At 42.4% G+C, this 26101-nt stretch overlaps 1 protein-coding gene and 1 pseudogene across 2 annotated transcripts in view; one reads left to right on the top strand and one right to left on the bottom strand.

Moving 5' to 3' along the window:
* Nucleotides 1–11305: 11305 nt before the first annotated feature.
* Nucleotides 11306–11415, bottom strand: LOC114596634 (U4 spliceosomal RNA; annotated as a pseudogene).
* A 4744-nt stretch (nucleotides 11416–16159) lies between these two features.
* PCCA (propionyl-CoA carboxylase subunit alpha) overlaps nucleotides 16160–26101 on the top strand; it is a 225965-nt gene continuing 216023 nt past the window's right edge. Inside the window, exons 1-2 of one of the 2 annotated variants that reach the window (XM_077927686.1) lie at nucleotides 16160–16332; nucleotides 25775–25858. In XM_077927686.1, the coding sequence (XP_077783812.1) occupies nucleotides 16231–16332; nucleotides 25775–25858 (186 nt within the window). In that variant the 5' untranslated portion in view covers nucleotides 16160–16230. The remainder of the gene's footprint in view (nucleotides 16333–25774; nucleotides 25859–26101) is intronic. The other variant, XM_077927685.1, reaches the window with a different exon arrangement.

The following is a 26101-nucleotide window of genomic DNA, read 5'->3' as shown; positions in this document are numbered from 1 at the left end:
CACAGTGTTTCAGTCTGGTCCCTAAGGTACTGGGTTCGAGACATGTTTTATTAACATTCTAGAGTTGTTCTCTCCTGACTAACCGACCATTAGCTGGCTCACTGATCCTTAACTGCAGATCACTCTCTTATTTAGGCTACATTTCCCTTAGGTTCCAAAATAATTAGTCTCACGGCTATGGATGGGATTTCCTGTCAAGTGATGTGAATACAGATGGAGTACCTCATTCAATGCTGGTAAGCAACTTTATTCATGTTGTATATTCCTTTTATTTTTAGAATTGCAGACTCCCATAATTCTGATTCAAATTTCATACTTAAAAAACACAAAACAAACCAACCCCCAAAGCAGAGAAGTGGGTTTATATTTGCCTCCCAGCACAATTTCTGGTAAAGTAAAGCAATAATTACCTATAGCTAAATGCTTTGAGGAATACTTTCAAAATTAACTGGAATTTGTCTTTTGAATATTGCAAAGACAGTAAGCTGTTAAAATATTAAATGTTTTTATTGTTTTGAATTTGAAAATGTGTAATTCTATAAGGCTTTATTATGAAAACCGGGCTATGAAAATATGTTTTAGAAGCATAAAAACAGTAATAATAATATCAGATGCTATATCACCCATAATTGTTAACATATTTACTCTCTCTCCCTCCTTCACACACCCTTTTCCCAGCAAAAAAATACAGTGCTGGCCATTGAATCAGGAATTGGTCAACTTTACATTTCCTTGCTTTTTTTTGGTTTTTAGTTCCTAACCTACAGCCCTGATATAGTAGTCATAAGAATCAATATAATTTATTTGTGGTTTTGATACAATTGGCACATAAGTATACTATAGTTACACTTTGAGGTGTACTCTTTGCACTCTCCAGTACCCCTTTCATAATTCTTATTTCCTTCCTACTTTTTTGCCCTTACCACTTTCATTACTTCTCACTACCAGGAAACCTTCTTTCATGCTGTCCTCTGAATGGTCTGCAAACATCTGCTGATCAGCTATACAATCCCTGTTCACTGCAGAGGATTCTGGGGCAGCTTGGCCTGTTGACCCTAGTTACACCTCTCTGCAATCTGTTTTCTACTTCATACTTACATGGCAGAAGCAATTGCTGTGGGTCGGTCATTCCTTGATGCATCTTCCCAATGATGTGATGTTGATGTCTATTCGCTGCTTAGAGTGTGGAGCCAACCCTGAGAACGTCTCTGCCTCTATGAAGCACCCAGTGCTTCACATGAGGGCTCCATTCATTCATTCATTCATTCATTCATTTATCATTACATTTATGTCACCCTTTCCTCCCAGGTGGTGCGCCTTGATCCATAACATTCCTGTGACAGTGGCGTAGCGTGGGGGGTGCAGGGGGGGCCGGCCGCACCGGGCGCAACATCTGGGGGTTAGGGTTAGGGGGCGCAAATCCACGGGTTAGGGGGCGCAAATTACTTGCCTTGCCCCGGGTGCTGACAACCCACGCTACGCCACTGCCCTGTGAGGTAGGCTACTGAGAGACAATGACTGGCTCAGGGTCACACTGTGAACTTCATGTCTGAGTGGGGATTTGAACCCTGCTCTTTCAGGCCCTTGTTTGGCACTCTAATGCTGCGCTGGTTCTTATGCTGTAAGAGAAGAGCAAGAATACTTGCTTTATCACAGCTCTTACTTCACTTCTATCTTAATGGTTCCTCTACCTCCATGCAAATCTGTAAGGAAGTGGGTTTGTACTAGGTTTCCTGGCCAGCTTTACAGATCCCAGTTGGAGCCCCTAATAGTGTATTGGAAGTCAACTCCACCATTTCTTTTAAGGATCTACAGTGGGCCACTTACTAGTTCTTCCTTCTTCCTTTACACATCCCTACTTGGAAAAGCTTTCTCTGCCATTTTTCTCCTTTTTGGTGAGTTTCCACTTGGCTGCATAGAATGTCTGTTTAGCAATTGCAAATGCATTTTTCTGACAAAAAGATCGGTTTCAAATTAACCTTTTCATTATACATGGCAGTTAAGTTCTACTGGCAGTAACACTGTCCACAACATTTCTACTTCTCTGTCGCTCTGATAGTCTAGATCAGGGTTTCCCAAACTTGGCTCTCCATCTGTTTTTGGACTCCACATGCAGCTGCTGGGTGACCTTGAGCTAGTCACACTTCTCTCTGAGCCTTACTCACCTCACAGAGTGTTTGTTGTGGAGGAGGAAGGGAAAGGAGATTGTTAGCCGCTTTGAAACTGTTTAGGGTAGTGATAAAGCGGGATATCAAATCCAAACTCCTCCTCCTTCTCTTCTTCTTCTTCTACAACTCCCATCACCCCTAGCTAGCAGGACCAGTGGTCAGGGGTGATGTGGGGGGGAGTTATAGTCAAAAAACAGATGGAGACCCAAGTTTGGCAAACCCTGGTCTGGATGCTGCAACTGGCACGGGCAACAGAAGCTTTTGGTACTGACTCTGATTAAGGTGGGACGCGGGTGGCCCTGTGGGTTAAACCACAGAGCCTAGGACTTGCCGATCAGAAGGACGGCGGTTCTAAACCCCGCAACAGGGTGAGCTCCCATTGTTCGGTCCCTGCTCCTGCCAACCTAGAAGTTTGAAAGCACGTCAAAGTGCAAGTAGATAACTAGGTACTGCTCTGGCGGGAAGGTAAACGGCGTTTCCGTGTGCTGCTCTTGTTTGCCAGAAGCGGCTTAGTCATGCTGGCCACATGACCCGGAAGCTGTACGCCAGCTCCCTCGACCAATAAACGTGATGAGCACCGCAACCCTAGAGTCGGCCACGACTGGACCTAATGGCCAGGGGTCCCTTTACCTGATTAAGGTGTATAGCCAATAAGCCGGGTCTACACTCTTGCCTGCTTCAAACCATTCCCCCAAGGCATGGTTGCCTGCCTATGCATGGCCATGTGCACTGGAGCAAGCAGCTCTTTGCCACCCTTTGAATTTAAATAGTGGCACACTTCCCAAAAAGGTTGGCCACCACTGATCTAAAAAGTGTTCAAACATGGCATTTGCAGGATCCAAAACAAATGTGCCACCTCACTTCTACCACTTAGCAGCATTGTTACTGAACGACACACCCCTTTTCAGCTTCCACCCCTCCCAGATTTTCTTCGTTATGATTGCTTATTTCCTAACATTTGATTTTCAGTTCTTCTTTGATATATAGTACTACAGTCTTTTTAGTTCATCCTACTCCATCTTTTTTGAAGGTTTTTGTATACAGACCTGACAGTATCCTATTGATTTCAATTGTTCCACCAGGTGTCTGATATGTTTATATCTACATTCTCTTTTAATACTAGGCATTCTAATCCACCCTTCTTGGCTCTAGGCTGCTAGCATTTGCATATAAACACTGTATACCCTGTCACCCTTTGAATGTCCTTTTTGTGTGTGTCTTTCATCTGACACTTTAATTGCTTATATTGCTTTTCACTGGTTTTATGTGTATGTTGTCAGATTCTAGCAAATTCTTGTTTTGAGTGCCTGAGATTTAATAAAAAAAATGGGATTGAAGCAGCCTAACTATGCTCAGGATTGCAGCCTTTGTGTTTATGTCATCTTCTGTAATGAACGAATCATCCCAAAGTGGAAGCTCCGTTGCACCAATCAACTTTCCCCCAAATATTTGTTTAAAACACATTTTGCAACCTTTCAAATATGATGCACATGTAGCTGGGAGCAACTCCCATTGAACTCAGTCAGAAATGCACAGGATCAACCTGTTAGTGACTCTATGTGGTGAAGTGGTTATACTAGGACCTGTGAGACTAGGGTTTAAATCCCCACTCAGCCACACATTTGGGTCCATATATTTACAGTGGTCCCTCTGGTTACGTACTTAATTCGTTCCGGAGGTCCGTTCTTAACCTGAAACTGTTATTAACCTGAAGACCACTTTAACTAATGGGGCCTCCCGCTGCTGCCGCGCCACCACTGCACGATTTCTGTTCTCATCCTGAAGCAAAGTTCTTAACCTGAGGTACTATTTCTGGGTTAGCGGAGTCTGTAACCTGAAGCGTATGTAACCCGAGGTACCATTGTAATTCCCCACATACTATTGACACCTGAAATAAGTTAGAAAAAGAGAGCACAGATGCAATGCATAGAGTGCAGCTAAGTTTATCATGGAGTTTGAGCCTCATTCAGTTGCAAGCAAACAAGTATAGAATAACCGAGCTAAATACATGCATGTGTGAACTTGCTCTGGGTTAAAAAGAAAAGAAGAGACCCAACACTTGGCTGTTTTTTCTGTTTGTCTTTTGTGGGACCGGGAATGTTTTCAAGTGCATTTTGATGAAGTTATTGATATTTTTATGTCCACGATTGTTATTTGGTGGGTGTGTTTGGAGCCTGTTGAAAACGTGTTTCAGTAGTGCTTTTGGGTAGTTTTAGGCTGCAATCCAAGGATTTGGCTGGATGTTTGGTGGAGCAGCGTAGCCACCACATGTCTAGAAGCATATTAGAGGATGAAAGAAAACTGCTCTCTTGTCTCTGTCCCTTTCAGGGTACATTTGCCCAGTCTAACCACCCTGTTTCTTTTTCTTGGTGTAGAGGGGGAATATGTAGCAAAAGAGTCTTTTCATCTCTCTAGGTGGGTAGGTGAGGTGAAGCCAAAACCATTTTCATATTTACTTTTTATTAAACTGCATCCACCTTGATAATTTGTTATAAATATGCCAGTTTCAAATATGTGCTTTGATCTGGTTCCTTGGCAATTAAATTGCTTTCCTTTTAAATTTCCCTCATTTAAAATAATCCTTATTAAAAACAATTTTGCCCTTAAACTTCAAATATTGATTTAAAAATTATCTAGTGAGAGGAAAATAATTTACAATTCTGAACATATTTGCTTAAATACAGCCTGGTTATTCCAGGAAATTGATTTTCTTGCCTTTCAAATTAACTGACAGTTTAATGCAGCACTTATTTATTTATTTAGTTTAGAATTCAACATGAATAGGTTTAACTTAACATATAGGCTCATTAAATTAATCTGGCCAAGCCCAGACATTTCTAATTGTGGGACTTGGCTATACTGGTTCACTTCATCTTATTCTTACAGTTAAGGCAGGCATCCTCAAACTCGGCCCTCCAGCAGTTTTGGGACTACAGTTCCCATCATCCCTGACCATTGGTCCTGTTAGCTAGGGATGATGGGAGTTGTAGTCCCAAAACAACTGGAGGGCTGAGTTTGGGGGTGCCTTAGTTAAGGCATACTTGGCAGTTTAGGCTGTACTGGCTTTTGATGGACCACTAGGCTGAGAAGGAATTCTATCATCTATCTATCTCACATTTTAACCTCAAGAAGCTCAGAGAGGAGTAGATGATTCTTCTGTCTATTTTACCCTAACAACTTGCGGAGTTTGGAGTTAACATGCAACTTGGAAATTTAACTGAACACTGAATTACTGTTGGAGGAGCACATTTTACCTTGCATACAATCACACTGAGTCTCTGAGTTTGGAAAATAAGAAAGCTTAGCTTATTAAAGGAAATATATGCTTGATAGGAAAAAATCCTCGTTCTATATGAGGGGGAGAGATTAAGAGCCATGCATGGTCTTTGTCTTCAACGGGAGGGGCACAAAAATATGTCTCCTCTCTCCCAAGGTACAGATGAAGGAACAAAGTAGGAAAATAAGATCAGGTCCTTCTTATAATTTAAACAAAACAAAACAAAACAAAAAAAAGGGGGGGGAGAGATCAGGAAACCTAAAGAATCAGCCTAACACTGAAAGAAGATCAATAGGACAACACAAGGAGGACAGTCTAGGAAAGTTGGAGATTCATGTCTATCTTTCCTGTACAGTTATGTGAGCCTACAGTGCAAGCTGAGTTGCACCTGAACAACAACCCTGACAGATACGTTAGGCTGAGAGACTAGCCCAAGGTCACTCACTCACTGAAGAATTTGGTCTTGGTCTTAGTCTACCCTCTAATCACCTGATCACTATTGGCTTTATTCAGTGGCCCACTTTGGATGTCATACCAAGCCAAATTGTGCTTTAGTGTGAATGAGCTAGTTTCCAAACAAATATCATGGCTGCAGTGCTCTTCCCACAGTCCTGCCGTGTTACCAAGGGCTAGGTTATGGTTTGGCTTAGGATAATGTCTAAACTAAGGTTACCAGACACCCCCGTTTCCCGGGGACAGTCCCCGGATTTACAAATCAGTCCCCTGACGAAATCCATCCATTCCAGCTGAAGTTGAAAAGGGTCCCCGGATTCATTGAAAAAAAATCTGGCAACCTTAGTCTAAACCCAGTCTAATGGTTTGTCTCGCTCCAGACAAAGCAAAATCTGTAACCAAGGTTGCTCTTGGTTTACAGCTTGTGGTTTGTTTTTAGTGAGACAAACCATGATTCTGAGATCAGACATTATGCTTAAGCCAACCCATAGCTTAGCCCCAGGTAGCAGAGCAGCAGCAGGGCTGGGGAAGGAGCACTGCAGCTGCAATCTTTGCTTCAGGACCCACATGGTTCCTCATTCATGTCTGAACAGAATCAGTGAGTGCAGGGCATCCTATTGGGGCAAGCACCTGCTCTTTCCCAGGACCCTTCACACACTTCGTGTCACATTGCATTTTTTCAGATGGTAGCCCAGGAACCTACAGCCCAGGTATGCTCAGAAGCCATTAAGCTTGCCATTTGTGGCTCAGGAATTTCAAATCCAGATGACCCCACAGCACACAACTTACCTTCAGAAGAGAGTCCAAGCTCAACATTAACGTTGGCTGGAAGCTGCCGTCATAATTTCAGGGGGCTCTCAGTGCAAAATTGCAATTATAGCAGTTCAGATTCAAACAAAAAATAGCTACCACAATGTTATGGAACATGCTGATGTTCCATAGAGGTCTTTGGAACTGTTCCATGAATGCAGGAGCACTTTCCATGTTATTTGTTTCCAAACAGAAAACATCCAATTTAGGAAGCTGTGGGATTCCTTTGTGTTTGTCACTATGTTTACGCATACAAAGGACATATGAACATGCTGAGAAGGGCCGTAGCTGCGTGGTAGAGCATCTGCTTTGCATGAAGAAGTTCCCAGTTTCAACCTCTGGCATCTCCAGGTGGGACTGGGAATGTTGCTGCCAGTCAGTGTAGACAATACCAAGCTAGATGGACCAGTGGTCTGACTCTGTGCAAGACAGCTTCATATGCCCATTCCTGCACATCAGAGCTGATACGATGTTGTTGAGACCTGCCTTAGTGCAGCAGCTTATTTCAATGTTCAACTCTCAGCTGAGCCAGAAGCTTTGTGGGTGGCCGGTCAAGCCAGTCCCTCTCAGCTCCACCCATTAGGGTAATTCATAACACCGACCACCTTACAGGACTGTTGTAAGAAATAGATGTGTGCAGAATGCATTCTTGCAGGTTAACGTTTTCTACATGGGGATGATTCCAATAGTACAGAATTTCTAAGTGGCTAATGAATTGCGGTAATACATACCATCTATCACAAGAAATGGGGCACTTCAATTTCAGTGTGGGTCTCACTGAAGCCCCTGAGTGAGCCCCACTGAAAATGGGTGCCTATTTCTATGGCAGCTTTGCCCAGAGGCTTTTAGGTATAAACTACACTAAGGGAAATAATGGGGTCTGCAGCTGCAAACCTGGGGTAGTAGTAATTTCCTAAAGCCAAGTAATATCTAAATAATATTTTTCTTAAGTAGAAGTCTTTTATTTGCAGCAAAGCGTGCATATAGCTTGTGCATCTGCATGTCCAACTCCAGTAGTGACGCTCTCTCCACTCCACCCCCCCCCCCCCGGCTATCCCACGCCTTTGGCTTGCAGCCCTCTAGATTGTGGTCCAAAGCTCTTTGATGTAATGCAATATAAAGAGCTTTCTGCATTTTATTACACATTACACAACTGACACTTTAAAATGTCAATTCCTGCCTATACTCGTGTACACATTTGCATCTGTGTTAATTGTTTAAATGATGAAGGGTCTTTTTAAGGAAGAAAACCCCCTTACTTTACCATACAATTAAAAAACGACAGATTAACAGGCTTTTTGATGAGATGGAAATATGGAAAATACCATGTTGTTTAAGTGGGATTTTATATTCGTCTACTGAAGTGATGAAGGAGCTTTTGTAAAGAAAGCCTTTCATCTTAAACATGCAGTGCTCCATCACAACATAATTACCCTAATTTGTATTCCGCTGTAGAAATAGGCTTTTTCTGCTTAAACAAATTAAGTAACGATCACTAAGCCTACATGCCCGGCATTTTTTCCAGGTATACTATTATCTGTCTAGTGACAGTCTACTTATTCTTTAAAAACTTGTTTTCCATATTTTTATCTGGTTAGGCTGACTTTGGGAAACAAGATATGTAAATAGATATAATTTAATTGATTGCTTTGGATTCTTTGCTCTAAATATTTTTGTCCTGTTTGGGTAGCAAGTATGATGTACATTTTGTTAGCTTCCATAAAAGCATTTACATTCTGCCTTCTATTAAAATGAATGCTCAAAGCAACTTCTAATCTAAACAATGTTAAAATTGACAATAATATATTTTCTTTTACTTCTAGTTAGTTTCATCAATGTTTTGATGGCTCTAATGCGGCAAGAACAGACCATGTAGAACAGGGGTAGCCAACATTGTGTCCTCCAGATGATGAACTACAAGTCCCAACATCCCTATCAGCCATGCTGGGTGGAGCTGATGGGAGCTGGAGCTCAATGACATCTGGAGGGTGCCATGTTGCTAGAACAATGCACATTGATTTTCCATGCTCAAACAACATGGGCTTCCATCAGGTTCACTAGTTCAACATAGGCCCTTGCAAAGCAGTGCATGATAAATTTTGCAACTTTTTTGCCAAGTTATCCCACAGGGAAGACTGCTTATTTACTTGTTCTCTTGGCTCCAGAGTATAAACATTCCTATTAGAGCATGACCTTAGAATTTGTTGAGCAAGCAAATAAATGTTTAGAACGGAGCACATTGACTGGGAAATCAGTGCAACCCATGACCTGTGGCATTGTGAGCTGACGCAAGATTTACCATGTTCAGAGACATGGAATGCAATACAACTCTGCTCATACAGTAGTTTCTAAAGCCCATAGAAGTCACTATGTCTTTCCAGGTACACAAGCTTTAGAATATGAAATCTGTTGCTGCAGGTGTTCTCGATGTCTTCTCTCAGAACAATGGTTCTGTTTCAGAATGGCTGCCTTTCCAAAGCAATAAAGGAAAATACTTTGGCCCATGGCTGGAGCTGCATTTCATTCATAAAAACTGTGTGGACTGTGGCTCTTCCAGTGATGCGGAAACCTATTGGATAGTGTCTGTGTCTTCACTGATAGCATGTAGCAAACTTTTCCCACACTATGCTACCACCATTTTGTGTTCATTTCAGATTTATTGTATTAACTGGCAAATATTTAGAAGCTAGATTATTCAAGTCCTTTAGATGAAAGAAATAGTAGTTAGAGTAAGCAAATATGTACCTTATGTCTGTAGAAATGTCTCATAATTTCAGGTACAATTTTTCTTTCTTTCTTTTTTAAACATTTTAAAGGCTGTGTACTACTTTCCCCCAGTAAAACAGTATACATCTTCCTTAAATGTAAAAGCAAACAAACATGTTAAAATCCTGGTGAATGTTGATGCTTTTCTCCATTATTATACAAACAAAACCCTTGCTGCTTTTGAGATGGCAAATGCTCCCTTGTCACTGCCCTAATCATGCCATATAACACAACATTATTTCCTTTGGCTGCAAGCTTCTTTAAATCCTATTGATTTCAATGGCATTTAGGGGCCCGTAACTGGGAACCGGATTGTGCCCTACAAGAGTGTACAGTCTACAGTTGTATGGGAAGGCTGGGGTGTAATATCTTTTCCTCCTCGTCCCTCCAGTCTTAATGAACTCCTTCCATGCGTAAAGTGTCTCTGTTCCTTTGCAAGGAAGGAAACATGACTTGGGTCAGGCAGTTTCCGTCTGCATCAAGCTCTTTACTCTCCCATCCAGCTGGTTGCAGACATTCTGCTTGCAGCCTTCTCTCTCTGTCTCTGTAATCCTAGTCAGTTTCCCGTGGCTGCAGTGGGGTGCTTCCTTTGATGTCTCCCTGCAGGTGGTTGCCTATGTATGAAATGGGGCCTGCAAACAGAAACCCTTCTGCGGAGCAAATGAAAACACAGCAATAATGCCATTGTGCCTCTGTGTCTTATATACATGGGAAGGACTGACGTCAACGCCTAAGGATTTTGTTGTGTAATGTAATAACCCTGTACAAAGGGGGCAAAGATGTATCATTCGGATGCTATTCTTTCTTCTCTGCCAACAGTTAGGCTATATCAATGTTTAGCAGGAAGTGGAAAGGTTGGAGGCAGAATATGTGTGGGGTTCTTTATCAGCTGATTGGTTTTGACGTGAATGAATTACAGTACGAGTTGCCTTTGGAGGGAAAATATTTCTTTTGGCTTGAGTTACCCTTACAGGCACAGGCTCCTGCAGTTGGGACATTATTGGGTTTTTAAAAAAAATACTCATGAAATTGAGAAAAAACATAATTTTCAGCCACGTGAAATAAAAATGGACCACAAAAATATCTGTAGCTGGTCCTTGAAATTCAGGGAGCAAATTAGACTTTGAGGTTTTTCAGACCTCTAAGCCATAATGTCAAGCACTCCCCTCTGACTGCATTTACCCACAAACCTAGCATAAATATGCATACACATAGGCAGAGATGAAGGTGCATTCCATGTTTTAGTCAAATTCCTATTACATTTTACCATAATTATAACCTCAGTGTTGAATATGGATGATCGCCAACCCTTTGGACTCCTTAGTACTTTAAGCTCTCCACTTCACAGAAATACCTAGAACGTAGACCATATTGTGGCCTTTGCCCCTCTTAAGATCCATTTTAGACTAACCCTGGAATTTATAGGTATATTGGAGAATAGTAGAGGTAGCTTGTCCCTGGTACACACTAATGGTGACAAAGCTCTAAGCAGGATGTATTCCACATAGCAGGGGGGAAATGTTCATTTTGCTGCCCAGTCTTCTTCCAGCAAGCCATAACCTGGCCCTTAAACAACTCTCAGCACATGACAATATTTCCCATTATGCCAAGAGCCCTGTAAACTATTTAACATCCAGGGCTAGCCATATGGCCTTTTTCAAATGCGTCTGCTCAAGCCAAGTGGAACTGCAGTTTAGAGAGAGCATTTGTGACTTTGTGGGAAATGATTGCCTACAGTTGAAACTCATTTATAGTAGGGATTTTGGTCTCTCTGTGTGTGAGATAAATCTGTATTTATTTTAAACCAACTATACCAAGGAAAACCATTTGACATTTTCAAATGCCCTAAATTTCCATTTTTATTTATTTTTATTTTTATTTTAGCAATAGTCGTGCCTCGGGTTAACCTCACTGGCTACGATACTGCCACTGCGCAAAGCCTTTTTCTTTCTCTAAATTTCCATTTTAAGGAATTCCGAGTGTGTCCACAAATTACAAAGAGATCTTAAGGTTGTTGTGGTATGCAGAATGCAAAATTAGGGCAAATTAGGGCAAATTGCATTTTTATATTTTGTTGGAAGCTGCCCAGAGTGGCTTGGGAAACCCAACCAGATGGGTGGAGTATAAAGTAAATAATAATAATTATTATTATTTTATTGTTGTTGTTGTTGTTGTTGTTGTTGTTGTTGTTGTTGTTGTTGTATAATACAGTATACTACATTTATATCCCCCCTTTCCTCCATGATAGAACTTAAGGTAGTACATATAGGTTTCCCAGACTGTAGCCATACCCTCACTTCATGTACCTTCAGATCATATCTGGGGACCAAATCATCCCCCACCCCCAGCAAAATGAAGTGAATTGCTAGCAATTCTTTTAAAGGATCACAGGGCAGTTTACAATATAAAAACACAACCACACCATAGTAACAAACTTACCCTCCCCCACACACACAGTTTAATAGGCCATAGATTGTTTAATTAGCCAAAGGTGTAGGAGTATTTGTATGGCGCCTAAAGATATGCAACAAAAGCGTTAGACAAGGCTTCTTGGGGAGAGCATTCCACAAGTGGGGAGCCACCGCAGAAAAGGCCCGTTATCGTACTGCTGCCCTCTGGACCTTCGGAGCAGAAGGCACGCGAATAAATGCCTCAGATGATGTTCGCAGGGTTCATACAGGAGAGGCCGTCTTTAAGGAGTATAGTATAGAATAGTGTAGAAGGCTGCTGCAAGATAGCATTCTTGGAGCACCTGCATGAAGTCATATATAACATATTTTGCAGAAATTGCGCTGGCTGCCCATGTGTTACTGGGTCTAGTAGCTACTATGAACTTTTAAAGCTGCCTACAGTCTGGGACCCAGTTCCTTGTCAAAGCACCTTCTTCCACATTACTCTAGACCCTGTGGTCAATAGAGGGGGCCTTCTTTGTCCTCCTACTGGTGGGCTTGGCATAATGTGCAGTGAGGCAACCGAGATAAAAGTTTCCTTTATTGTTGTGGGCCCCTAACTGCCTTCCCATGAAGGTATGGATGGTAGAAACTGATGAGATCAGTTCCACCACCAAGAGAGAACATTTAAAATATTATCTCTGACATTCAGGATAAATGGGTGATTAGTGCTGATTTTTATATTTTCTTGTGCTGGTATGTTAGATTTTTTAAAAAATGTATATTTTATTTGTTTGTAAATTTTGTAATTTATTAGAAAATGCCCTGGAATCACTATATGAAGGGCCGTCTACAACTTAGATAAATAAAATAAAAATACATCAGTGTTTCTCTATTTCAGTCACTCTATTCTATTCCAGTCTGTCAGGTTGTCTGGTTTCCCCCTATTCCAGTATCTCAATATTCTGTGCCATTAAGCTATTATGAGACTGTTCGGGGGGGGGGGGGTTTCTTTTCCTAAGTCCCCACCCCCTTTTGTACATGTACATACCTTGGGGTTACCGCAAGTCTGCTGGTACTTCTGTCTTGTGCATGGGTGGTGTGGTTTGGCAAAGAACAAGCACAGGAAGACACAAATAGGTATTAATATAGAATTTCTGTTGGCTGAATGATAGCTCAGAGCGTGCCACTTTGACCCAATTGTCCTCATTAGTCACATCTGAAAGGTGAATGAAATCAAGAACGTTCTTCTTTTAGATTCCCTCCCCCCCTTGAGTCTTTCATCCACCTTCCTATTGGTTTGTCCTTGATTTCCCTGATAGCAGGCGAGCTGGCCTATAGTTACACAGGGACAGTCTGTTTGCCCTTTTAAAAATATTGACACAACATCAGCTCAGGATACCACGTGCTGAGAAAGTGGCTTACCGCTTGAATGCTGTTTGCATGGCAGGCATTAACCTTTAAGGAGTGAGCGAGTCTGAAACCTATTTACTATGGAAAAAGCACTTTGCTTTCACTGTAAATTAAAGATCAGAGCTTGTGCAGACATAAATTATTTTCTTTGTTATTTCTCCTTAGTAGTTGACCCACTGCTTTCCCATTTAGTACACAGATATTCAGATGAAGGCATGACGGTTAAAAAACTGGTCTGGCAGGTGGTGAAATTCCATCAACAGCAACCATGTGAAATATTCTGAGTTTTTTTATCCACAAGTTCTCTAACAGAAGCTCTAGCTTTTCCTTGTAGTTTATTATTATTATCACGATTGGTTTTTAATAGGGTAGCCACTGAATGCATTGCCAGATAAAGAGGCCCAAAGGTGTGTGAATCACAATCAAATAATTTCATTTTGCATTGCAGGTTTTGTAATTTTAAGGATGCATAAACAGTTTGACATTCTTTTCCACGCAAGTTTTACTTTGAGACTAAAGATGGTTTGGTCTCCTTCCCCCATCCCACCCCACTGAAATGCATGTTGTCCTTTCTTTCCCCCCAAATATTTTTTTCTGGTGCCATCAATGATATAATGGAAGCCAAGAAAGAGGAAGCAAAGCTGGAAAATACAGGAAGAAAATCAAGTATCTGTAAAATAAGGATTGGTGAGGTATCTATCAACAAGTCATGTCACTATTGAATCGGCCAGATATGTTGGTCAGAGTGAACACTCTCCAGTAGAATTTATTTGCAATAATGTCAGCTGAGCCATAGTCTTGCATGCAAATTTAGTTCTTAGACACCTACCATGCAGGGTTGCTCTGAGGATGAATGAGATATGTGTTGCTAGAAACCTAAATAAATAATATATTGACAGGGTTAGGGTACCCATGGACTGGCTGCCTCTAGGTTATGCAATGGCTGGTTTTACCAACCAGCAACTGATTCAGATAATAATATGCTTCTCTATTTATGGATTGGGGTCACAAATGTCAGAGCCAGAGGGCCATCCTCTGCTGAGCACTTTCATTATACGCATTGGGTGGTGGTCAACTAGGTTTTACTTAGAGTAGACACCCTAAAATGAATGAACATGACTAAGTTAGGTCCATTAATTTCAATGGGTCTGCAATGAATAAAATATAGTTGAATACCATCCATTACCTATATAGGCAAAGAGCCCTGTGAGACCAGCCAGCAGTATTGACAAGGACTAGGTAGTCCAGTCTAGATGTTCTGTTGTGTGGTGGAAAAGAAGGGTGGGGAGAGGAACATATAGGCCTTCTCCTTTCTGTCTTCGATGTATGAATGCTGGACACTGTCACTGACTGTATAGCCACTGTTCCAGTGAACTTTTGAAGCAAACAGAAAGCTGATAAGGAAAACCTACACTGCCACCTTTTAGTATTCTGGCTGAGAACTGCCCTATGACTTTCCCCCTCTGTTCACATTGCAAGTGAGGTGATTGTCCTGCAGGGTTAATCTTTAATTTCTGGGGGATTTCAGAGCAATCTTGGCTGCCAATGCATGTTGGCTGGGAAGGAAAAACCTTATCTGAACTGGAATCATACCGGACAAGAGGTGTTCTCTTTTATTGTTAGATGTTTGGAGGATGCAGGGAACAACGTCTATGGCCGTAAGCTACCCAAAAGGGCATATTTGTAATGTACTTACTTTTTAATAAGCTTTAGTAGGTCATCTGTGGAAACACTCTGGAGCAGGTGTGAGTAATCTAGACTTCAGATATTCAACCTAAATGTACAGTGGTACCTCGGGTTACATACGCTTCAGGTTACAGACTCCGCTAACCCAGAAATAGTACCTTGGGTTAAGAACTTTGCTTCAGGATGAGAACATAAATCGTGCTTTGGCAGTGCGGCGGCAGCAGGAGGTCCCATTAGCTAAAGTGGTGCTTCAGGTTAAGAACAGTTTCAGGTTAAGAATGGACCTCTGGAACAAATTAAGTTCTTAACCCGAGGTACCACTGTATTGGGCCTAGGGTCATTAGAATAATAAGCTCATCTAGTCCAAACTCCTGCAATGCTTCCTGCTATTTGAACCTCACTGCATTATAGGAATTATGGGATAGCACTCCTGATACCATGATACCATAAAAAAAAAGAAGTGAGCTACTCTGGTTGAGAACTGCAGGCAAGTTTCTCTGCAATTGGACGTAAGGCTCTGTGATTGTTGACTATGATATAGCCGGGATGGCAAATAAGGACTGGAGTCATGGGCATAGCCAGAATTTATGGGGGGGGGGGTGAGAGGAGGCAGGACGGACACCCAACTGTCGTCATTCTTTGTCTGGCTCTGTTTAGCAGATTCGGAATGAAATGTGTCAACAACAGCTGCTTTAAATTAACTTTCGTTTGACCCCAGGTGCTCAGAAAAATCTGTCAAAACAATCTCCACTTTTAGTTAAGCATTTTTATTTATTTACTTGATTTAGGGGGAGGCAGTTGCGCCCCCATGGGTGTAGCAAATCAATAAAAATCAATAAAAATACATAGCTAGCGGAGGTTCTGCTCCCCCCCCAACAAAAGGCCTGTCCCCCTCAACAAATATCCTGGCTACGCCAATGGCTTGAGGTGGCGGGGGTGCGTTGGCGAAGCGCGAGAAAGCAGATTGCGCGGTCCTGACCACCCAAGTATACAGGTGCTGCTGCTGCTGCTGCGTCCAAGCGAGTTCTCCTCTCCAGCTACTGCGCTTATTCGCCCCGCCCACCGCCGCCGCGCACCCCTCCCCTCCCTCTCCGCTGGGAAGCGGCCGCCCCGCCTCATTGGAGGAGAGGCGCGCGAGCCGAGGCAGGACGGGAGGAGGCGTGTGCCTTCTCGCTCGCCGGAGCGGCTCCTGATTGGTCGAGACGCGGCGAGGTGAAAGGGCGGCCCGTAGGCCGCTTGAGGTAGAGCTCCGGAGGCTGAGCCGACGATGATGGCGGCGGCGGCCTCTCTGCGCCGGGTGGGCGCTTGGCAGCAGCGGCAACAGCAGCAGCAGCGCGGAGCTCTGGAGCGGCTGTTCGGCGCGCGAGCGGTGAGGCGCCCGAGCGGGACCCCCTCAGGCGGGTGGTGGGAGGGACGGGCGAGTCCGCAGCTGCAGCCAACCTGAGGGGGCGAGGCGTTCGTCCCCTCGAACCGGCTCCAGCGTCCCTGCCCGAGGAGGGCTCCGCCTGCCCCGGCGTCCCGGCATGCGCTGGCTGAGGCGCCCACGAACTGGGTCGGGGACGTTTGCGCGCACGCGGAGGGTTAAGTGCAACGGCGCAGCTCTCCCTCCGGGTTTGCCAGCGTGTCTCTCTCGTTAGCATGGAGGTTGCGGGCGCCGCGCAAGTGCCTGTGTCACGCCTGCCTTGTCATGTTGCAGCTGCGCACCTATTGGCTTGAAATGCGCGGCCTGCGGCGAAAGGGGGTTGCAAGCGAAGGCGCTGGACGTCGTCTCCTCCCCACCTACCCGCGTTTGGGAAGCGCCTTCGCTAAGAGCACGGCGAAAGAGGGTCCTTTGTGGTGCTCCTGTGTGGTGATGCGTGTCAAACACGGAGACAATCCTGTGCAAGAGGCAGCGCGTGGAGTAGCATAGGCGTCCTTGTGAATGGTGTCACCTTCCTCCGAGAGGATGTTTGCCTTACCTTATGGCTTGATTGCACGTGTCTGTTAATATGAACTAATGCTTAGGCTGAGGAATGCTATAATATGGTTGCAAAAGTTATTGTGGGTTCCAGTGTCAGGCATCACACCCTTGAAGGTTAATATACTAATTTCTCTTTTGCTCTGGCTAACTGTGTTGTGCAGAGGTAGTGAAGGGCACAGCACATATTGCAGTCAGGTACGCAGGCACTGCAATTTGTGACCTGGATTTTGAATTTGTCATAATCACTTGCACCTTTGGCTACTCTGAAGTCCATATAATCAACAAAGACCTGTGTTGTATTGAAGCCCTATCCTAATGAATTTTTGACTAACATAGGTGGAAAGTGATATTGAAATGAACCAAGTACTATATCATCATGCTTGCCCTAAATAACTTTTTATTTGCTCAGAGAAAATTCAAGAGTGAAGGATCCAGAGGCACTTGTTGCACCATTCTATGGAATGTGGACTTAAAAAAAAAAAGACAGGATATTCATAATTTAGTATCCCTGTAATTGCTTTTTGTAGAGAGAACACAAAACCCCATATTGTTCATCCATACACTGAAAGTTTGTTCTGGCATGGCACTTCTTCAGTTCAGGTGTTACATCACACTTTGAGTTTTCATGCTTTCTACAAGTGTTTGTATGTCCCACTCTAACAGTACTACCCAAATACATTTTAATGAGAATTATAAAGCAGGTGCAGGAATAATACTGAGGGCCAGTTATTGAAAAATTATTCACCTCTTTGTACTTGTATGCACAGAATTTCTCTTAACAACAATTTGTCTATATTCATGTATATTATAATATATACGGTATATACAGTTATCGGCTGTTCTTTAAAGAGTAAGAACAACCCTCAATCTTTAATGCAGTGTCTGATCTGGAGGAGGAGAATGAGATGGCCATTACTTCTTTTGCTAGTAAGCTTACGCAGTGATGTGATGATGTCACATGGATGTGTGGACAATACTGCAACTAGTTTGCCACCATTGCCATTTCAGTATGGCTGAGATATATATGTTTTTGTTGACTAAGTACTTCATAACTTATCATGGTAATTAGATTTTTAAAATATCCAAGTTGCTATGGAGAGTTAAAAAACAATGATTATCTGACTGTTCTAATAGAAAGGGCAGTCCTCTTTGTCTCTCCCCAACACAGGTGTGACATGCCTTGTAATTGAGTCTGTTAATAGCTAACATGCTTATGAAGTGTTTTGGAAGCCTGTCTTCTGTTAAAATTAAACTTTAAATTACAGGTTAGGTAGGTAAATGTTTAATTTTGGTTAGAGTTAAAAATTAAAGTTCACAGTGAAGCAGTTGAAAGGGTACATTTATCCCCACAAATCTCAAATTGCCTGCTTTGCATAAATCTGAATTAAACTACCACTGTCACCTAACATAACTAGCTGTAAATGTTTTGTAGTGGAAGTTCAGTTAGAGGTTTATCAGAGGCCAATACAACATTGACTGTACAATATAAAACACAGTGAGCATTAACCACCCATTTAACCTGTAGCAGTTTGGTAGTTGCAAGCAAGTTAAGGCTAGTTACTATGAAAAGGTAAAACTACAGGGATGTGATAGGCCTGCTTAGCCCAGTCCTGTTCTTACAGGAGACTATCTAGAGCCTTTGTAAGCTAGTCTAATCTTTACAAGGAAGAATATTACTGTGCAGTGTTTATGGCAAAATGATAGTTCCTGTCCCCAAATCCTAACTACATTGTGTAGTGTAATGGTGCCATTGTATGTGACTGTGGATTGACAAGAAAACAGGTTCAGTATGCTCTGATCATTTAGTTAAGGAACAAGTCATGTACCAAGTCTCCCTGGTAGTTAGCCACTTTTACTTGTGAAAAGCAACAGAGGTGGACTTGGGTAATATGGCTCCCTGAGCAAGGACAAAATTTGGTTCTCCCCCAAATACCCCATTCACCTTTTGTTATGCACATGCCTCAAGTACACTCTGTCATAGTTGCAACAACTCAATCGCCCATCTGACCGGGGCCTAACTTTGAGTAGCTATCCATATAGATTGTTACGGAAAATCTGGGTGCGTATTTGCCCTGCCCCCTAGCTCGTCGGACAGAGTCCGCGGGTCCTAGCGGAGGAAAAGGAAGCTCAGCCGGACACAGGAGCAAAATACGGAGATCCAAGTTTATTGCGCAACAGGTTCAAAACGAGATTGAACCCCGAGAATGGGGTGACACAAACAAGATATAGGTTTTATATTACTACTATCACTACAACTACTATTATTTTGCCCTCAGCTCACTTCCCTGTGCAGGGGAACCACGCACACCACATTAAATTTGGTGCTGGTTGCAAATTGTGTTTTCTGCAGTTGATGAATTCATAGACATGTTAAGTTTGGAAAAATACAGATGTTAGTCAATATTATAATGTGTGATGCAGATTGGATTCCTGGGCAAGAAATAAGTAATCTCCATTTTTGATGTTCGGGTGAGTGAGCCACACTTAGCTGGCTAATATGGCACCATCCATTCACAGTAGAGAGGTTTTGGCAGGTTTGCAGAAGTACAGATATTCTTCAGAAATACAAAACCCCTCCTCAATTTGTCCCCCTTTCTAAGAGCCCAGTGAATACAGAGTGTGCTTAGCAGGTATGTAATGTTGGTTGACTGTTTCAGTGTGAGGGTGGTGGAATGCAAAACTGGGGGAGAGGAAGAATGGGGTATAATGGACAGTGTTTGAAATTCCCCAGGTACCAGGTCAGTTTTGTGACTGCAAATGGTCCATTTGCAACCAAATGCAGATGTCCTGTCACTGGTTTGGCGCCCGACATCTCCACCATCTGACTGGTGTGCAGCAAAGTTTTCTGCTGTTACGCCACCAGTGTGGCAGCAAAATTCGTGAGAGGATTGCTTTTCAGGGTGGTGCATCCCTCCTGGGGTTAGCGCTAACACTAACTGGCTTTGATAAGACTTTGGGCCTAGGTAGGGCTCGGCTGCAATGGCCAATTTATCTTCTTTTCTGCCAAGGGCAGGGAGTTCAGGTTGAATGCTTAAGTCTCAGTGGAATGAGGCCAATGAACCAACTCCAGTTATGAAGTAGCAGCATGAGAAATTCGCCAGGTGCCAGGCACATTTTGCAACTGGGAATTGTCAGAATGCAAGCACTTTGAGAAGTCTTGCCACCATGTATGGCGACTGAGACTCAGGAATAAAATTTCCGCCACTGGCGTTGAGGCCACGGGAGGAGAAATACTTCCTCCACTGTAGCGCAAGTCCATCAGGCTGGAGCTGAGGGCGCAGGAGGAGAAATGCCTCCCTGCCCATCTCCAAAGTAGGATCGCTGCTGTGGAGCGAACTGCCGCTTCCCCTACCACAGCATGGGTCACCTTTGTAAAAAGGACAAAATGGCGACCCAACCTTCTGTTTTTGCGCCCATAATCAAGGTTCCATGAGCCAAGTGGCCGATAGTTTTTCTTTCCTAGTTTCTGGCACTGGGAAGTAGGATGCAAAATTTCTCACATTTCAAGGTTCCAGACTAGAGCTTTCCAAACACACATGAGTGTGTTGGCTGCAGTGTGTAGGTATGTCGCACAAATTCTCCCCATGCTCCTCGCAGGACTGGAAAGGGGTTAGTTTAACCTCTGATTTGCTAGTAAAACTGAATTACTGTCATGAAATGATGCATGTCTAAAAAGTGTCACCAACATGAGAAGTTTGGAAAGCTTTGATCCAGACCCTCATCCACCTTACATTCAGTGTTACATTCGCTGTTTCATTGGATGTTTTAATGTGTTGTAAACTGCTTTGAGATTTTTTTGCATTAAAATATAAAGTGGTATAGAAAAGAAATTAATAACAGTAAGAGCAATAGCAATAGTAGTAGTAGTAGTAGTAATCCACTGGGAAAAAATATGACCAGACATTCTGTTGAGGCGACCGCAACCTAGGTTTAAGGTGCCATTTGGCGATTAGCTTATATATCTGAGTTTCTAACACTGAAATTCATGGAGGAAGGCAAGGTTGACTGACTAGAACAGTGAATAGGAACACTCCACATTGCAACATTTTGTTGCAAGCACCACTGCTTTAGAAGATTTTTAAAAAGTATTTTTGTTTAATTTCCCCTATGTAAACCAAATAACAAACTGGAATTTCCTGACACACATAAAAACTAAATCGAACCAAGGCTAGCATGGGATGTCACATTCACAAGAAGAAGTTGTAAAGCATGTTATCTGGATATTTGCAATAAGATACAGACAGGCAAGTCTGATGTAAGAAATGAGAAAACATTTATTGAGATGCCTCATCAACTGTTGGCCTTATCTGTATTATCCATTTAGGTAACAATTACAACTTGACTGATGGTAGGTTTGCTAGTGTCTTGAACATATCAAGCTTAAAAATGCATTATCCCTGTGAGAATAGAGTCATATGTGTCAGGAGATTTCTGATAACATGCTGTGAGGTTGCTTTCTGTGTTAGAAATGAACGGTTCATATGTGTACTTGTATTTTTTGGAAACTTGAAGACTGTAGTGAAAATTAATGTACAAATCTATCATTACTCTTTAGTTTCTTCTTGAAATTAGACCTGGTATATACATTATTTTAATAATATATACATAAAAAAATCAAGGGGAGGATAAGAAAACCAACATGGGAAACTGGCTGAGAAGATTTTGAGAATTGCTTTGGTAATTTGAGCTGTTTATACTACAGTCCAGAGAAGTCTGTGCAAGGTTATTAGAATGTTAACAAGATTCTTGCACAGACATCCATACTTTCTGGAAGAAAAAGCTGCTCAAATTACCAAATATTAAGCTTTTAAATTTGACCCAGATTCTGCACAGATGTATGCGCCTGCTAATATAAACAACTGCTGTAATTTGAGAATGAAATACTTTTAAATTTTATAAACTAGGGATTGCTAATCTGTGGCTGCCTAAATGTTTTTGTACTGCAAGTCTCTTCATCCTTGACCGTTGGCAGTCCTGGCTGGGAATAATGGGAGTTGGAGTGCAACAACATCTGGAGAGCCACAGGTTAGACACACCTATTATAAGCCAAGCAGCTTGCATCAAGTCCCACATGTATTAAGGTTGCACTTCTCTTCTGATTCTTGAATATATATATATATATATATATATATATATATATATAGAAAGGGAAGTTGCTATGGGTGAAAAACATCTCTGGAGTCAATTATATATATATTTTCCTGGAGGAAAAAAAAGCAAGCAAGCAAAGTAAAACTACTTAAAAATGAAACATGTGACTTCTGATATCAATGTAAACTTAACTGTAGATTTGGTACTTTTCCTTTCCTGGTTGTAAGGCCAGAAGGTCATTGTTATACCAATATTATCTTCATAAATCTCTGCATTTGGTTGCCAATATCCATTCGTTACAATTCCCCAGGACTGCAGATGTTACAGGAGCAGAAATATTTGTTCAACACTGAGGCTGCTATGACATACACCTTTAAAAAATTTCTCTACAGCAGTTGGTTGGGTTTGAGACAATCTGTGTACCACTTTGGCTCTGCTATTTAATTTCCTCTTTTCCAGTTCCATTCAGTCTGAATGTAAGAATGGAGTCAGATCTGGATCAGAGTTTCCTGGGAAGAAGGAAGTTTCCTGTTAAACAACTCTGGGAATTGTAGTTCTCTGTGGGGAATAGGAGATTCCTAACAACTCTCAGCAGCCTTAAATTAAAGTTCCCAGGATTCTTTGGGGGAAGCAGTGACTGTTTAAAGTGGCATGATGCAGCTTTTAATGTATAGGGTAGATGGGGGCATGAGGCTGGGTTCATACTCCCACCTGGCCATGAAGCTCACTGGGTTAGCTTTGGCCAGTCACTATCTCTCAGCCTAAACTACCTTACAGGTTTGTTAGGATAAAATGGAAGGAGCAGACAGAACAAGACAAACAGTAGGTCCAGTGGCCCAGTGTCCTGAACCCCGGTATACCCGATGGCAAGTCTTGCTGGTGTAAACAGTCACTCTAAGTGACATCTTGCTTTCTCCATATTATTTACCTACTTAATTGATATAGCTGCCCCAAATAGAAGTACACTAGGAAGTCAGTGTGGTGTAGTGTTAGACTGTTGGACTAGGACCTGAAGATCAGAGTTCAAATCCCTTCTCAGCCACGAAGCTCCCTGAATCACCTTGGGCCAATCCCAGCCTCTTAACCTACCTCACAGGATCGTTGTAAGGATTACCTGAAGAGGGGTGTGAACCATGTATTTCTAGGACAAAAAGTTGGGATATAAATGCACCAAAAAGCTTACCTTCTGCTTACCTGCCTAAGAAAGCTGGAGGGACCAGCCAGATGGAGATGTCAGTCGCCAACCTGGCAACCAAAGATCTCTATGTGCTCGCAATTGGATCTTGTACCAGTAGCAAAATATGCCTGGCGCCTAGCTAATTTCTAACACTGGCAAGAATGCAGCAAGAGTCTGCATAATGCAAATTTGAATAGCGGTACTTACAGCCAGGACTATAATGGTTTTTAAATAAAACATTTTCAGTTTTGTTGTTTAGTTGGTTAGCATTTCATTCTTTAAAACTGATGGGGAACCTAGGGCTCTCTATGTGTTATTGTAGCAATAGACTACAATCTGCATAATCCTGATTGTGGGCCATGCTGCTTGGAACTGATGGGAGCAGAGTCCAACAACTGAAGGGCTATAGGTTCCTCACCCCTGCTTAAAAAATAGTTTATCCTGGGGCATGTTGTTATTCAAATTAGTTGCACTATTTTTTCAGTGTTGGCCTGAATAATTGCTTTTGTGTTAAAGTCACACGCTCTCTGTCTGAATGTTGCCTGGCTGATACTCTGTTATATGAATGTATAAAATGATTTTAATTAATTAGAGAACTGGTATAAACCCAAGTATATAAGGCATTGCAGTCATACCTTGGGTTAAATTTGCTTCAAGTTGAGCGTGTTCGAGTTGCACTCCGCAGCAACATGCGCTGCGTTACTTCCGGGTTTCGCTGCTTGTGCATGCGCAGACGCTCAAAATGATGTCACGCGCATGCGCAGAAGCGGCGAAAAGCGACGCGTGTGTGCGCAATTGTGCCATCGCTAGATACGTTTACCTCTAGATGCGAACGGGGCTCCGGAATGGACCCCCTTCGTATCTAGAGGTACCACTGTATTAATCACAATAAAAATATCAGATTAAGATGATATAAATGGAAAAACTGGCTAATCTTTAGAGATGGCCTTGGAATGGTTATAATAATTGGTGGTAGTTTTCATATCGTAGTAGTTTCCAACCTGAATAATAAACTTTTTGTCTGCCTTTTTCTTTAACCAAATTAAAATAGGCATTTATACAGCCTCTGTGTCTTGTGCTGCTAGCCCTCATATCTAGTGGAAGAAAGACTTTCCTACAGTGGCTTGTGCTTTAACTTCTGCCATCAAAGAAGCTTATTTCCTTTCATTCTTTCTGCTCTCCTGTGTCTTTCAAAGGATAACACTTTTTTTACCTGTTTGTGTAAACCATCCTTTGGTCTTATTATTTAATCATGTGGTAAATGCATTGTAACCTTTTCTCTGGGAAGGGTATGCAAGCTTCCTCACAGGCCTGGTGAGAAATGGTTTTATATTTTCTCTGAAGAATTTTAGAGTAGGTGAAACATTGGAGTTCGGAAAGAGTGCAAGGGGAATGCCTAATAGGGTTCTCTCTGTGTGTGCCATTTTATCTTTACCCATTGTTCTTCATGGCTAAGTGACAGGCCTTTAATTTGTCCTGTTTCTTGGTCTTAAAGTGGCAGAACTGTTAGAAGTGACGTTCGGTAGTTATCTAGGGAAACCATCCCACTAGATGTGTTGCCCTCCAGATGTTATGGACTAGGGCTGCCATCAGCCCCAGCCAGCATGTCACTGGTCAGGAATTACAGATGTTGTCCACAACATCTGAAAGGCATCACATTGGCTACCCCTGATCTAGAAGGATGGTTCCCTGACTGCTTGCACAGCAAGAAATTTAGAACCTTGAATTGATAAATGCAGCACAGAACATACATTAAAGAGTACAGTGGTACCTCAGTTTAAGAACCGTCTGGTGTAAGAACAATTTGGTTTACAAACTCCACAAAACCGGAAATAGTGTCTTGGTTTGAGAACTTTACCTTGGTCTAATAATGGAATCTGAATGGTGGAAGGGCACCGGCGGCGGGAGGCATCATTAGGGAAAGCATGCCTCAGTTTAAGAACAGTTTTGGTTTTAGAACGGACTTCCAGAACGGATTAAGTTCTTAAACCGAGGTACCACTGTACTTGACAAGGAACACCATAAGAAAGATGCTTGCTGCATTGCTAATACTGTTTTGAAAGCCTTATTGGAACTGCAACTGGTGGCATCTGTCTTTGTTTGTGGCACTGAAGTGACCTCCCTGGGTATAGAGCTCCTGGGCTGCCCTGTTGATAAAGACCCCTCCTCCTCCTCGACCTCTCTGATGTGGTCCAAAGGAAAGCAGAGAATATATCATTTGTATTTCAGGCTTCTTTCTCATTTCTTTTCTCTTTTGCCAGACCTAGTTTGCTACTGCTATAAATGTGCCTAGTAGCTGTCAGGATGCTTACATGTCAGTGGCCGCTATGGCTTAGATCTGGATTTCCATGAATGGAATGGAGCTATCCCACTCCTGCAGCCCCTGCGTCCCCCTGGAAAACTACTACTGATGGCTTGAGAAACCTCTGGAATGGCATGGGATTTGGTATGGGAAGCTGCAGTGGGAATTGCCGAAAACCCAAATGGATGCCATGTTTTTGTTTTATTTCATTGTTGTATTATGCTGGTAATTTGCTTTAAATGTCTTAATAATCTGTACTTGTCGTCTTTCTTATTTTATAGTGTATTGTACAACATTCAAAATGGAGATGGTACCTTATCACTTCTTGTGGGCTGCACTCCACAGCGTATGATCCAAATGAAAAGGTACCGTATTTTTCGCTCCATAGGACGCTCCTGACGAAAAGACGCACCAAGTTTTTAGAGCAGGAAAACAAGAAAAAAAAATCGGACTCAAATGTTGTACTAAGCTATTTAAAACAGCAAAGTGTGTGGCTCCTGTCCACTTTGCTGCTTTAAAGCGAGCCACGGTATATAATGAAGTGAATGGGAAAAGGACAGACATTCCATTATAATGCAGCTGTTTTCATTATCACTGGGAAGTCAGTA

Source organism: Podarcis muralis, chromosome 4, assembly GCF_964188315.1.
Source record: "Podarcis muralis chromosome 4, rPodMur119.hap1.1, whole genome shotgun sequence".
Lineage (NCBI taxonomy): Eukaryota > Metazoa > Chordata > Lepidosauria > Squamata > Lacertidae > Podarcis > Podarcis muralis.
The sequence above is the reverse complement of the archived record's forward strand: the minus strand, read 5'-3'. Positions and strand labels throughout refer to the sequence as shown.